At 46.4% G+C, this 14,915-nt stretch overlaps 1 protein-coding gene across 5 annotated transcripts in view; it reads left to right on the top strand.

Annotated features, from left to right (window-relative positions):
- The window catches only part of NEO1 (neogenin 1), a 172,691-nt gene that overhangs the window by 130,093 nt on the left and 27,683 nt on the right, over positions 1-14,915 (top strand). For all 5 annotated transcript variants that reach the window (XM_056128702.1, XM_056128703.1, XM_056128700.1 and 2 more), the window contains exons 9-14: positions 1,491-1,645; positions 6,282-6,430; positions 6,812-6,950; positions 9,830-9,879; positions 11,852-11,999; positions 13,968-14,078. In XM_056128702.1, the coding sequence (XP_055984677.1) occupies positions 1,491-1,645; positions 6,282-6,430; positions 6,812-6,950; positions 9,830-9,879; positions 11,852-11,999; positions 13,968-14,078 (752 nt within the window). The remainder of the gene's footprint in view (positions 1-1,490; positions 1,646-6,281; positions 6,431-6,811; positions 6,951-9,829; positions 9,880-11,851; positions 12,000-13,967; positions 14,079-14,915) is intronic.

Genomic DNA, 14,915 nt, shown 5'->3' with positions numbered 1-14,915 from the left:
TTTTTGAAGATTTTTTTTGTCTTTTATTAAGTTTATGATTTCTGATAGAAGCAATAAAATACTCAAAAATTAGGTCCTGATTATTTGTGTCGTCGGAATGCTAGTACAGCAGGCACACAGCCAGCCTTGCACAGAGCCAGTCGGGTTCCATCCCAGATATCCTGGATGGTCGGTCTCCCGAGCCTGCCAGGAGAGATTCCTAAATGCAGAATCAGGAGTAAACTCTGAGCAGCACCACGTGTGGTCCAAAACCAAAAATTGTAATCTGTCTAAAATTTTCATATGCCCAGATTTTCTCATTTGAAAAAATAAGAGTAATAAGTTATCTTCATAGATATGTAATAACAAATCAGTGTGAGAGAGGATACGCCAGCTGCTACCTGCATTTACTAAGTCCCCTGCTCCCTGCACATTCAACCACCAGGTGGCAGTCTACGCCTGTATCAGGAGCTGTCTGTCATCCTTGTGAGCCAGAGTATCTGGGGTGCTTCTTCTAACATTTTCAGACACCCCCTTTATAATACCGTTAACTTAAGCAGTAGCACTTCTCTGATATTATCTACTATAAAAGGAGTTTAAGTTATTTCAAGAGTAGCATTTTCATATGTGGACGATGAAGTCTTAAATATCTTACTATCATCCAGGAATCAGCACACTCTGTGCCCTGGGTTAGGTCCAATTTATTTTTATGGCCCAAGAGTTAAGATAGTTTTTACATTAACTGTATATTTTGTAGTTTCCTCTTGTCTAGAAATATTTACCAGGGACAAATTATACATTTATTTCTTTATTAACTTATTTAATAGTGGGGTTATTTTTAGGGCTCATTTAAAATTTTAATGTTTTCCTCCAAGTTTTATTTCCTTACTCTTTGTTTTATTTTGGGGGGCCGCATTGGCCGTACTCAGGACTTACCTGGTTTTGTGCTCTAGGATCACTCCTGGAAGTGCTCAGGGGAACATACGGGGTATTCAGAACCCCTGTCAACTGTGTGCAAGGCAGATACCCTACCTGCTGTACTATCACTCCAGCTCCACTGATCCCAATTTTAAAAGTTACTGCCTCTAATTTTATTCTTACTGCGTCTGTTACCTAAAATAGCCACAGTACTCTTCAATATTTCCTGTGAAATTTGATTCACCTGAAGTCAGCTCCAGTTTGTCTGCCTGAGAATCACCCTTGAAAACCCAGTAATTCCTTAAGCCTGTGAAGTTGATAAGTCGCAGCTGTACCTCTTGTCTCTGTCAGATGTGAGAGGAAGTTAGGGTTCTGAGAAAGATGTCAGCACAATTTAGCCAAGAGCAGCAGCCCACGGTCAGTCATGGATGTGTTGCTCTTCGGCCAGAGTCATACTGTGGTGCGAGTCCATTTGAGGAGGATCACGTGGTCTCCTCTGGACAGGCATCGCGGGGAGAATGAGGGCCACTCTGTATCGTGTGGCGATCTTCCTAACCCCTGCTGCTTATTTCCAAATGCTTCTTGGTCCAAAGGGAACGTGTTGAGAATACCAGCCGCCCGGGAGAAATGCAGGTGACCATTCAGAACCTGATGCCGGCCACCGTGTACATCTTCAGAGTCGTGGCTCAGAACAAGCACGGCTCCGGAGAGAGCTCAGCCCCGCTCCGCGTGGAAACACAACCTGAGGGTGAGTCCGGGGAACTCGCCTGCTCACCTGCAGGCAGCCCTCGATGGAGGCCTGCCCTGAGTGCGGGCATGCGTGTGCGAGCATGCATGCATGCGCACTGCACAGTGGGCACCTTGCACTCAGGGGCTCTCGGGAATTAAGGGGCAAGAAAGGGAGTTGAACGGTAGCAAATGATACAGGGCAGTGTGGTCCTGTCGATACATGTTCACATATTAGCAATACTCTTACACAAGAGCTCAGGTGCCTCTAGCATCTTTCCTCTGATCCGACCCCACAGTGTGTCTGCAATATTAAGCTACATGGGCCAGGTGTTTCATAGCTGCCCTGGGAGGGAATACCCTGATGCTTACACACCACACGGTTTAGAATCTCTTCCAGGCTTTGCGTTCGACCTGTGAACTTTCGTGCGGAATAGCACCAATTCCCGTTACATTTCTTAAGGCTTTATGCAGTTGAGAAAGAGTCACGAGATCGGTTGGTTTTCTTAAGGTCTTGTCTGTCTCAAAAAGTGGCTGGAAGCTACAGGCCTGAAATCGGAAGGTGTGGTAAAATGACAGTGCTTGCTTTCCATTCTGAGACTGCCTTCTCTGACCTTCTTCTTGAACCTATTTTAATTTGTTTCTGTTTTTTTTTTGCTTTTGGGCCACACCCAGCAATGCTCAGGGGTTACTCCGGGCTCTACACTCAGGAATCACTCCTGGCGGTGCTCCTATGGGATGCCGGGGATCGAACCCAGGTCGGCCATGTGCAAGGCAAATGCCCTCCCCGCTTTACACATGCCCGTGTTTCCTGTGCTGCTTCTCTGGTTCCCTCTGACTGTGAACTGCACAGATGTTTCTGGGTAAGGATGCACAGCAGAGAGAGATGAGGAGGCTACTTATCAGGGAAGGAAGCAGACCAGTTTCCCCGTGATACTACGGAAATAATTCAAGGGTTCGACCTTCTGCACCATGCATCAGGTCACCCACTCATCACCCACTGCTGAGTTCCTTCTAACCAGGTACCACAGGAAGGCATGTACACACAAGAGAGGAACAGAACTATAATTCTCCTCAAGAAGGAGCCGCCAGAATAGGAAGCCAGTAGCCATATCAGCAGCAGAGTTCCGAGGTGCGGGATTGGATCCCGGCGAGCAGAGGGCCATCAGAGAGGGGGTGGCCTAAAGAAGGAGCCGCGGTCTGTACAGGGCAAGAATGTGAAGTCCCAGTCAGACAGGAGCTGGAACAGCGCGTGCGGCTCCAAGCTCCATGTCCTTCTGTTCACTTTCATGTGAGTCAGACAGGAGATACCGAGGCAGGACATGAGAAACACGGGCTAGGGCCAGAGAGGTGGTACAGTGGGCACTTGACTTGCTTGCAGCCGGTCTCAGTTTGATCCCCGGCACTATATATGGTCCTCAGGCTCCGACAGGGGTGATCCCTGAGCCAGAACCAGGAGCAACAGAACCCTTGAGTACTGACAGGCTTGGCATAAGAGCAAAAAAAAAAAAAAAGAAGAAGAAGAAGAAAGAAAGAGAAGAAAGTCACTGTAAAAAGTAAGGCAAGCTCATAGGAAAGGAGGGGACCTGATTTTGGCCTCATGCATTTGACTTACTGAGTGTCTTTAAGAAAGCAAGTGCATGACCCAGACCCCAGAAGTCAGATCAGACAGTGCTCATGAAAATGAAGGCAAAGACCCCTGGATGGGATCTATCCTGGGGCTCCTGAAGTTATCTGTGTGTCTGGAAGAGCCCGGGTCTTCGGTTACCGTTTCAGACATGAGTTGAGACTGTCGGGGATGTGGCGAGGAGGACCTGGGTGAGACCAGGGGTGAGAGTAGGTGTGGGGAGGTGCCGCCTGCCTCGCCACGCGTCAGTCTTTGTGCCAGGTGGTGAAAAGGGCGAAAGGAACAGAGACTATAATATGCTTCGACACGAAAATCTAGCGGGGCCGGAGAGATGGTTCAGGGGGTCAAGCCTGGCCCTGCAAACAGCCAACCCTGGTTCGACCTGGGGGCACTGCATCTGGTCTCCAAGCACCACCCTGAGCAAGACTAGGTATAACACCTCTTACCTCCCCCCAATATTTTTTTAGTTAGAAAAAAATAGGAGTTAGTGGCAAGGGGGTCGCACTTCGTCTGGAGGTATCATCCTTTGTGGAGGGGGTCGAAGTATTGGGCCCTTGGAAAGTATGTTGCATATTTGACTTCACAAGACAGCGTCAAACTTTTCCCATTTATTATGCCACCATGCAGCTGAAATGAAAGAATTTATTAACACCTTTTTCAGGATCATATTTGCCTGCATTTATCCAGTGAATGTACTAAAAGTGGTTTTAAGGAAATCTGGGGACTGTTTTGCTTTTCTTCCCCTTTATAAGTTAGAAGAAAGTTTTCCATGGCAGCAGAAGTGTGACAAATCCCACCTGTCAGGCTGCACAGAATATGCTCTTACAGTCAGTGAATGACATGATTCATGGCTAAATAAAGAAAACAACTGTGAAAAGGACCATATTCAGGTCTCTCTGCTGGCACAACTAACAGGAGGTGGCGGGGCCGCCACTGCAGAAAGCCCGTCTGTTTGCCAGGTCCTCCCCCTCTCCTCCAGGCTAATGGATGTCGCTCAAGAAATACTAACCCCAGGGACCTATTTTTCAAATACACCAGGTCTACCCACGTGCAGGTACAGGCAACTCCCGAGGATGTGTGTTTAAATGGGACTGAGACCTCTGGAGAGGAAAGGAGCATGTGGGCCAGAGCAGTAACACTATGGGGAGGGCACGTGCCTCGCATGCGGCCAACCCAGGTTCGATCTCCAACATCCCATATGGTCCCCTGAGCACCACCAGGTGTGATTCCTGAGTGCAGAGCCAGGAGTAACCCCTGGGCACTGCCGAGTGTAGCCCAGAGACCCAAAATAAAAGAGAAAGCACGTGTGCCATGGAACCCAACAAGCAGTGAATTGGCCCAGAACCAACCATCTGTCCAGTCTTGGGCCATACATAGCCTAGGTGGGCGGTTGTGGTCATCCTCAGACAGCATTTTAGCGCTCGGGGTGGGTGCTCAGACTCCTGACCCCACCACCGCTAACTTTCCCTTCACCTGGAAGTGATTCTTGGCCTCTTAACCACATCTGTGCTTTTAAGTTTCCATGTCGTTTAGTTTATGCAAAGTTATCTGGATGTCATAAAATGCACTTAAAACACTGGACACTGGGTGGAAATCCGTAGCATGGTACTTTGAAAAGTCTATTTTACGTAATCTTGTTCCCTTCGTGTTATTCCGTGCGCACAGTCGCGTCCTTCCTAAACACGGGTCTGACCCACGCCATGCTTCCTGCTCCTCACTTTTCAGTCGCAGCCGAAGAATCTGCCGGAGAGAACCCAAACCATGTGGCAGGGCATCCGAGGCCCCTGATTGTCTGGTTCTTGTCATTCCTCTCATCCTTTCAGCATTCTCTCCCCCACACCTGTTCTCTGTCACCTGACTCGTGTCACTTTTTTTCTCATTCAGCCTCCCTGGTGACTCGGACACTCTTCCCCCTTGGCAGCTATTCTTTTTCTTTCTTTTTTTTCTTTTTCTTTCTTTTTTGGCGGGGAGTCTCCCCAGCGATGTGATTGTCAGGGCTCCGAAGGGCAGCTGGCTGTACCCAGCTCCCATGTGACCCGAAATGTTCCAGTCTCGGGGCCTGGCAGTGCAGTTAGGTCTGGGGGCTCAGCCATAGAATGTGCCCAGCCCTAGGGGCTGTCCCATCTCCCCAGCCCCCTGCCCATTCTTCTTGCCTCCCCTGCCAGAAGCTTTGCCGATCAAGCCTTCTTTTCCACCCACCCTCTTCCAGAGGTGAAGTGGGTACCCACTCTCAGATTTCATCATGACTCCTCCAGACCCTCTCGGCACTTAGGACTTTGTAAGTGTTCATATCCGACTTCCCTAGTAGACCAGGATTGTGCTGGAGCAAGGACTCTCCCTGCACCCTCATGCCTGGCAAAGGAAAACTTTTTTTCTTTTTTTTTTTCTTTTTTAAATTTTTTTAAATTGAATCACCGAGCAAAGTTCTTTTGGTGAAAATTGCTTTAATGTGCTGCTTCATCCCACGCGCCCTAAAATCAGGACTTTACACACCACAGGGAGAATTTTACAGTCTTCTTTCCCTCCCCCCCATTTGACTAAATTTGAAATGCTTCACAATTTGGGGTTTTAATTGGAGCCATGGCTGGAGCGATAGCACAGCGGGTAGGGCGTTCGCCTTACACGCGGCCAACATGGCCAACCCGAGTTCGATTCCTCCGCCCCTCTCGGAGAGCCCGGCGAGCTACCGAGAGTATCTTGCCCACACGGCAAAGCCTGGCAAGCTCCCCGTGACGTGTTCGATATGCCAGACACAGTAACAACAAAATCTCCAATGGAGACGTTACTGGGCCTGCTCGAGCAAACCGACGATCAACGGGAGGGCCTTTACCTTTTTACCTTAATTGGAGCCATAAAAAGGAAAATGAGTTTAATTATAGGCTATCCCCAAACCACCTCAAGAGAAATCCTTTGCCTGCTTAGTATTTGGTGTTTTTGAGCATGGCAAGTACAGCATCCTTTTTGAGTGCAGTTGTTGGAGGTGTTCAGAGAATTTCACTTGTCTCCTGCTGTCTTGAACTTCTCTCCACAGTCCAGCTTCCTGGCCCGGCACCTAACATCCGAGCATACGCAACTTCGCCTACCTCTATCACTGTGACGTGGGAAACTCCGCTCTCTGGCAATGGGGAAATTCAGCATTACAAGCTGTACTACATGGAGAAAGGGACGGACAAAGAGCAGGTATAATAAGATGAAGCCTTGTTTTCCAACCCACTGATGGAAATGGGAAAGTTGATACGTATTTCTAAAACCCAGTCATTGCTTGTCTTAAAAAAAAAATAAGGAAAAATAAATATGGGAAGTGAAAAGTTGACAGATCCCATTTCTTTTGGTGCCATATTCAATATGTAGTTTTGACTAGCCGGGATCTCTGAACACCAAACATTATTTCTGAGTAATTGCTTGTGATTAATCAAGTTTGACTGGATAATAACATTCTGTAAAAGGGGGATACAAATCTACATTGCGTTCCAGAATTTGTTTAATTACTTTATTGGTTTAGTTACTTTATTTATTTTGACTTAGATGTGCCCATATAACTTGTTTTTTATTTTGTTCAAGGATATTGATGTTTCTAGTCATGCCCACACCATTAACGGATTGAAAAAATACACGGAGTACAGTTTCCGAGTGGTGGCTTACAACAAGCATGGTCCCGGCGTCTCCACACAAGACGTGGCTGTCCGAACATTCTCCGACGGTAAGCCTCTCTGCACCAGGGGCAAGTCTCCGTGCTCAGAGCCTCTGGCGGCCCTGCAGCGAGATGAAGCCTGTGGGTGCACAATGACTCCGTGGAAATCTTGCTTCTCCCAGGCCTCTCACTATGTCTGAGCCTGTTTCCGTATTTGGACACTATAGCCCATGCCAACTTCACTGGGTCACTGTAAACATCCAGCGTCAGCTATGCCCGGTCCTGAATAGTTTTTCTGTTTCTGTTTTTGTTGGGGCATGTGTATAAGTCAGCACCGTTCCTTGCCCTGGCTCAGGTCATTTCAGTGTTTGCTCGACTCAGCAGTCATACATGCATGCCAAAGAAGTTTCTGATTCCTCATGTTTGGGTGATTTTCTTGTTTCTCATCAATTATTGGAGTTTGAAGCCAAGTAAGTTATGCACTCAATGCTTAAAAGTCATAGTTTTCAAACTAACTTGTTGATGGGATTGGAAAGATCATGAGAAGCGTTTTTTACAGATATTTTCAGGAGTGGAGGGATACCAGCAGGCTGAGCACACTCTTTGCATACAGGAATCCTGGGTTCAGGTCAGCACTACAAGGCTCCCCAAGCAGCCCAGACCCCCAGGCCAAGCCAGAAGTATCCCCTAAGCACCCGGGGTGTGGCCCAGAAACAACAGTTGTTTTTCGTCTACAGCAGAAAATCACAGAGTGCTTCTGTACTTGATAAATGTGTATGTTGTTTCCTAAAATCCAGTATGTGGGAAAAACGTCTTCTAAAAACTGTTGATGTTTGTGTATGGTTGCAGGGCGTCCCCCTCTCTGTGAACAGGCACACAGTAGAAGATGTAGTTTTGTTCCTTCAAGCAAGTAGTGAGGGTTATTGCCAATAAAGGAGCAAACTGATCGCATGTACGAAAACACATTTAATTTGTGTCTGATTGTATGATAGATCCATATGGAAGGGAATTTTGCGAAAGACTTTATTATTACCATTCCCTCTGTTAGGCCCTCACCTGGAGCTCTTCGGGGGCTAGTCTCAGCTGGTCGCTTGGGGCACCACTCGCTACATTGCTCAGGAACCTTGAAGTGCCAGGGATCAAATCTGATCGCATGGTCAAAACGTGTGTCAGCCTCAGGCCAGGCAATTGCTTAGCCCCTGTACTATCTCTCTAGTCCCTGCATTTATGAAAAATACTAATCTCAAAGGGAAAATGTGATGGCAGATAATTTTGGAATCTAAATTAAGAAGAATCTAGACACATAAAATAAAACATGGTATTGCATCCTAGGTCAGGGGGTGAAATGAAGGATCGGTGACACTGTTGGTGCAGTTAATGTTAGGGACAGTATTAGGCAATATTAGATAGCTATTAGATAACATAGGTAATTGTTAGGATTTCAGAACATGGTCTTGGATGAAAGTTCTATTGAAGAATGTCCTTGTTCTCAGGAGGGTTTGGACTGCTGTATTCAGGGCTCTCTCCAATGACTCAGGAGCTAAATGCACTCCCTACACTTACTTAGAGATAGGTGTATATCTATAGTGTGAGGAATAAAGTAGCTAACTAGCAAAGCGTCTCAAAGAGAGATGTCATAGAGCATTGCTTTTTGGTAAATCCAGAGTAGATAGTGTTCATCGTACCATTCCTAGCACTCTTTTCTGTGCAACTGACTTTTTCAGAGTTAAAAAAAAAACATTAGGGGAAATAAAAACAAGCCTCTAATTTTTTTTTTGTTAGAAACAACAGAAGCCAGTTGCTCAAGACTTTTGAGAACCGTTGAGGGGACAGTTAAGCTTCTGCCTGGGCCAACTGTCCCTGCACTAAGCGACCTGTGCCATCCAGGACCCGCCACAAGCAGTTTGGGGTCAGGAGAACACTGTGTCTCGGCTCCAACGCCAGCACATTTCACAGGGGTGTGCCCTGAACCAGAGCCATGGTTCTCTCCTACATGAAATCCTGTGAGAACCACAAAGTCTTGTGGCATTGTTGAAGGATGTGGGCTGGTCTTGCTGTGCAGGAGAGGACTGTCCATCTCAGTGATGGTGATCAAGGGTGGATGATGGCAAAGAAGAAAACGGGAAAGGAAGCAGCAGCACCTTTCTGGATGCGTTCGTAGCGCAGGGAGATGATCAGGACCACCCTGCACTTCTCCAGTGCACACGTGCCTTAACCATGCCTCCAGCCTCTGCTTTGGAGCCTCTGAGTTGGGGGCTGGTGTACTTCACTATCATCTGACACAGCAGTGAGCATGCCATCAGGCTCCCACTGTCCACCAGAGTGGGGTCACAGGGGGCGTGCCGTTACACATCTGGTCACCAAATGTCAGGCAGAGAGGAGAGAGAGAGATAAGGGGAATGAGAAAGGTACCTATGGAGAGAAGGGGGGGAAAAACATTTTGTGAGCAGAGAGAAGTCTAATCAGACACTCCAAATACTTCGTTGCTTGCTTGCTTATAGTCACTACAAAGCCGGCTACACCGTGATCTGGTAAGAGGACTGCATCCTCCATAGTTAAATAGTTCAGTAATTCAGTGCAGACATTTGTTGGACAAATGGTCCCCAACTTCTCACCTCTAAATGAGTGTTCTTTAATTTTAGAGTTGCTTTGGGAAGCCAGTTGGGCTCTTTACTGAATTTGATGTCACTTAAAAGTCTCTTTGCTCTGCTCAGGGACTTCCTTCTAAACCGTCTTGGGAACCCTGAAAGAGCGCCAAGCTGTGGTTTATCTGCATCGCATTTGGGACTCGTAATGACATTAGCCTTGTTTGGTTACTTGCCATATGATTGAAAATTGGTTGCAGAAAACTTGTTATTTAATATGTGCATGTGTGTAAAAGATCTAGCCAAGCACCCGATGAGTGGATGATTGAAAAAATGTGTTTTTTTTTCTTTCTGCCTATCTAGTTCCCAGTGCTGCTCCTCAGAATCTATCTTTAGAAGTAAGAAATTCAAAGGTAAATCTTTATGCTGCTCTTCCTCATTTTTATTGGTATATTCTTAGAAAGGTTTATTAAGACAGTTTTGTGGGGAAACATAGAAAGAATGACATCATTGTAATAATACATTTGCTTTTATAAGTTAGAACTTTTTTTATTTACTGCTTTGATTGAGGCAAATCTGTCCCACTGTCTGAGTCTGTCCCACTGTCTAAGGTCTATCCCACTGTCTAAGGTCTGTCCCACTCTAAGGTCTGTCCCACTGAGTCTGTCCCACTCTCTAAGGTCTGTCTCACTGCCTAAGGTCTGTCCACTGTCTGGGACAGGCAATAGGACCTGCACAGTGTTCTAACATGATTACACTTTTCGTGCATACATCATTCCAGCCCCACAGCCATCCAGAGAGCATCCACTTCCTCCACCAGTGTCTCTCCACCAGTATTAATAATCCTATGCTGTATCACTGTATCACTGTCATCCCGTTGTTCATCAATTTACTCGAGCAGGTGCCAGTAACATCTCCATTCATCCCAGCCCTGAGATTTTAGCAGCCTCTCCTTACTCGTCTTTCCCAATTCAGGGACAGGAGAATGAGACAATCCTATGCTAATAGATTATAAATTATAACTTAACTCATAATCCTCAGAGAAATGAGATGGCAAATGATATGCACTAAAGTTGACATAACAAATCGTCTTCTTTATTCCATTTACTGTTTCTCTGATGCCAAAATTTCTTTCTTGCCTTTCCTGCAAATGTATTGCAATGACTATATATATATAATGCCATTCTAGATCTTATTAGCCCTGAAGCGTGGTGACAGCAGGAAGGAAATGTTGTATAATTCTTTTGCTCCTTTGCGATGTGTCTGCCTTGGGTTGGAGATGCCTATAGGATTAGCTGCAAATGCTGTGTCCCTCCCAGTCACATTTGCAAACACTTAGGCCACTTCTGCCTCTCAGAGATCTGGAGGCCTTCCTGGGCACTGGACAATTAAAGCACTCAGTCCTTTCGAAAAATATTGTGAAACTCCTTTCCTTACTAAAAACAGCAGCAGAGGGCCAGAGTGATAGTACAGTGGGTAGGGCACTTGCCTTGCACAAAACCAACCATGGTTCCATCCCCAGGACCCCATAGAGTCCCCTGAGCACCTCCAGGAGTGTTCCCTGAGTGCAGAACTAAGAGTAACCCCTGAGCACATCCGGGGTGAGGCCCCAAACCCAAGAAAAGCAAAAAAAAAAAAAATGGAGAGCGGGAGTGCTCTGCAACAATCAGCGGTTAATTCTTGATCTCCCATTGAAGGATTTTAAAGAGAAATTGTTTAGAATCAATTGTCCCAAAGAATTTTTACGCTCAGTAACAATTTGCTTCCTAATCCATGTGCCTCTGACCTTATAGTTTTCTTCTGAAAACTTCTCTGAGACTTTCACAGGGGTTGTGAATCCGGCATGAGACTGATGAGCTTGAGAGCCCGGAGTTTACCACCCTCAGACATAATGTCCCTGTTGGGTTATGGGGTGTTTCTGTCATTAAAAAAGCAGCTCTGGGCACTCCCTTCCAGATTGCCCACACACCCAGATTTCACGCGGAGTACGTCACTCCTTCACTTTATGAGACTCTTTCTTATCTCTCTTTCCCCTCTCATATTTCAGAAGTTTCCAGAAGAAAACTAGAAGGTCAGAGGCACATGGATTAGGAAGTAACTTGTTACTCAGTGTAAAAGTTCTTTACCACCTCCACTTTGGGACAACTGATATTAAACAATTTCTGTCTAAATATAAGATAAATTATACCCATGAGGTAAATAAAACCATTTACCTCACTAAACCAAAAAAAAAAAAAGAAAGAAAGAAAAAGAAAAAAAGGTTCTGCATGTTTATTAAACTTCTTGGTGAAATTCAGTCTGACCTTCTTCTGTGGCAAAATCAGAGCTAGACACAGCATTCAGGACTTCTCTGCCATCTCTCTCCCCGCTGTCTCATCTCCTCAGAGCGTTGTCATACACTGGCAGCCACCTCCTCCGGCCACACAGAACGGGCAGGTCACTGGCTACAAGATCCGCTACCGAAAGGCGTCTCGAAAGAGCGACGTCACCGAGACCGTGGTGGCCGGGAGCCAGCTGTCCCAGCTGGTCGAAGGTAAGCTGCCCCCCACATGGCATGACCTGGACACATGCCAGGCTCGGACCTGGCAAGAGTGACCGAGAGCAGAGGGACTCTGACTGGGAGGACGCGAGGGATCGAACTCTGGCAGGCACTGTCTTCTCTGAGTGGTGTGACTAGGTTTTATTTTCAACCTGTTGCTCGTGTGCCCCTAATTCTCCTAATTTTCTTCTTTACAGTAAGCCTGTCCCTGGTCTCCTCCCTCCCACTGTCTCTCTCCTGCTTCACGTGTACGCTCACTTCCGTGTCAGAATCCACAAGTCTGTTTCCCTATGACATTGTGACACACGTGCTTGGTTTCTGTACAGCCTGTGAGGAGGTCAGCCTCTCTCTGCTGGCATATTTTGCTTAGCATGACCTCCCCTCCCCCCACACACACACAGACCACCGCCCAAATCCATCCATGATGAATCAGAGAGAGCGACCCGTCACTCCTCTCATGCCCTGTGAAGGACCATTAGCCAAACCCAGGTTCAGCCTGTCTCCTGACCAGGTCATGCATGTTCTCTCTCAGGCTCTCCCAGAGTTTCTGTTCTGTGTTGTGGGTTGGAGATTCCAGTATTTGTTAGAGGGAGGTAGAGTCAATGTCCACAGCTCTTAGAAGACCTGTTCCGTAGGTGGTATTTAAGAGCTCTGGGAATGTCTGCAGGGGTGTCTATCACAGTCTGCCGGGAGAGGCTGGGTAGTCTGAACTGGAGCTCATGCTCTGCATGTAGGATCCTCAGGTTCAGTCCCTGGCATCTTATGGTCCCCCGGGAATGCTGGAAGTGACCCCCAGTACTGCCAGGAGTGGCCCCTGAACACCTCAGGAGAGATTCCCTGTAACTGGTTAGGACAGTCAGTGTTGACCTGAGCATTTTGACACAGTAAATGATAACTGGCTGCATTGTAACTGTTAACATATGTGGGTTTTTGTTACCTTCTGCACCTTGATAAGTCACTTAGGTAGTGAAATATGGAGGGCTGCATAATAGAAGATTTATTTTATATACTTACAGACTAAGCAGCTAAGTTGCTAAATATACTTAGCCACATTTTCTATATAAAATCTTTTTACTATGTTTATGGGGTAGCTCAAACAACAGATAACCTGATAGAATTGAATCTTTGCATTCTTCTTTGGATTTCGGTGTTTTCTAAGACCCTGTCTTACTTCCTTTATTATAACTCTCTTTTGGCCTTTGCTGCCCCCAAAGTGATCACATTCCGTGATCTCTAAGATGCTTAAAAGCTAAAAAGGAAAAAAGAAAAATACCCTAGAGGGTTAGAACCATAATTCTGCAGGCAGGGCACTTACCTTGCATGTGTGTGACCAGCCTTGCATAGATCCTCGACACCCTATAGGGTTCCATCAACCCCAGGAGTAAACCCCAAGCACAGAGGCAGGAGTAAGCCCTGAGCACCACTGGGTGTAATCCCCACCCACCTCAAGCCCCCCAAAAATATTGTTAGTCTTCTGGTAACTTAACACATTTGTTTTTCTCTAAGAGTATGTGGCTGGAGCGATAGCACAGCGGGTAGGGCATTTGCCTTGCATACAGCCGACCCGGGTTCGATTCCTCCATCCCTCTCGGAGATCCCGGCAAGCTACCTAGAGTATCCCTCCCGCACAGCAAATTTGTAACATATTCGATATGTCAAAAATAGTAACAAGTCTCACAATGGAGACATTACTTGTGCCCGCTCGAGCAAATCAATGAACAACAGGAAGATAGTGGACAGTGATGAGTATGTAAATTTCAGTCTGGAACTCTTCTTTGCTGAATTTGCTTATTGCCTGTTTTGTATTAACTTTAAATGAACTCTATCAGGATGGTAAAATATGTACCAAGTTGGTGGATAAAGCATTTATTTAGTGAAAAGTTGGTAATTTTTGTTTCTCCAAAGCTCTTGCTTCAGCCTCTCTCTCTTTCTCTTTATATTTTTCTAAATTTTGGATCTCAGGTCTTGATCGGGGAACTGAGTATAATTTCCGAGTGGCTGCTCTCACCGTCAATGGCACGGGCCCAGCAACTGACTGGCTGTCTGCTGAGACGTTTGAAAGTGACTTAGATGGTAAGAACAGGAGTCAGCAGGACAGCACCGGCAAGGTATTGACTAGAACCAAGTGAAGTGAAGCTCGCTGGGATGCCACCTACGGGGAGGGGCGTATTGTTTACATTTGTAAACTTTAATGGCTGTATTTCGGGGACTCCTGCCAGGCAGTAAATGCCCCAGAACAGCGTCCTCGGCCCCATCACGCTTCAGTGCATCAGCATCCTGCTCTCCAGCCCGGGACCAGCAGCTATAACCAAGATGGTGAATTCTAGTGATTCTCGGCCTTTCTGCAACGAAATCCGGCAGGGATCTCTGGACAGCTGGCTGCAGACCACTGTCCTTGAATGTTTCTTGTGTTCGTGGCTTTTAGGGATCTGTTCTTTTACACAGAACCAGAACTAATGAAGATGTACAAGACCTTTATGTCTGTCTTTTTTTTTTTTAACCCAAGGCTAGGTAGCTAGATGATAAAATCCAAGGTTTGGCCACACCACATAAATCCTGAATTTGTTTTTAGAGTAATGGTTCCTTTTTTTTTTTAGCGTGAGCCCTTTAGCTCTCCTTGTTTATTCGTTGACTCCAGGTGGTTATGTGTGTGTACCTTTTTAAGGGACAGCACTTCAGAGGCAAAACTGTGGGGGCTATGGCTAGAGCAACACAGTACAGCAGGTAGGGCCCCTGCTTTGCATGCAACCAACTTGGGTTCGATGCTCAACATTCCGTATGGTCCTCCAGGCACCACAAGGAGTAATTCCTGAGCATGCAGCCAGGAGGAACCCCAGAGCATCATCCGGTGCGGCTCCAAAAAACAAAATAAAAATAAAATTTTAAACTGTGGGTCCTTATGCTTGGTGT

This window comes from Sorex fumeus, unplaced genomic scaffold (assembly GCF_029834395.1).
Source record: "Sorex fumeus unplaced genomic scaffold, SorFum_2.1 ptg000067l, whole genome shotgun sequence".
Taxonomy (NCBI): Eukaryota; Metazoa; Chordata; class Mammalia; order Eulipotyphla; family Soricidae; genus Sorex; species Sorex fumeus.
Note: the sequence above shows the minus strand (reverse complement) of the source record. Positions and strands in the feature narration are given on the sequence as shown.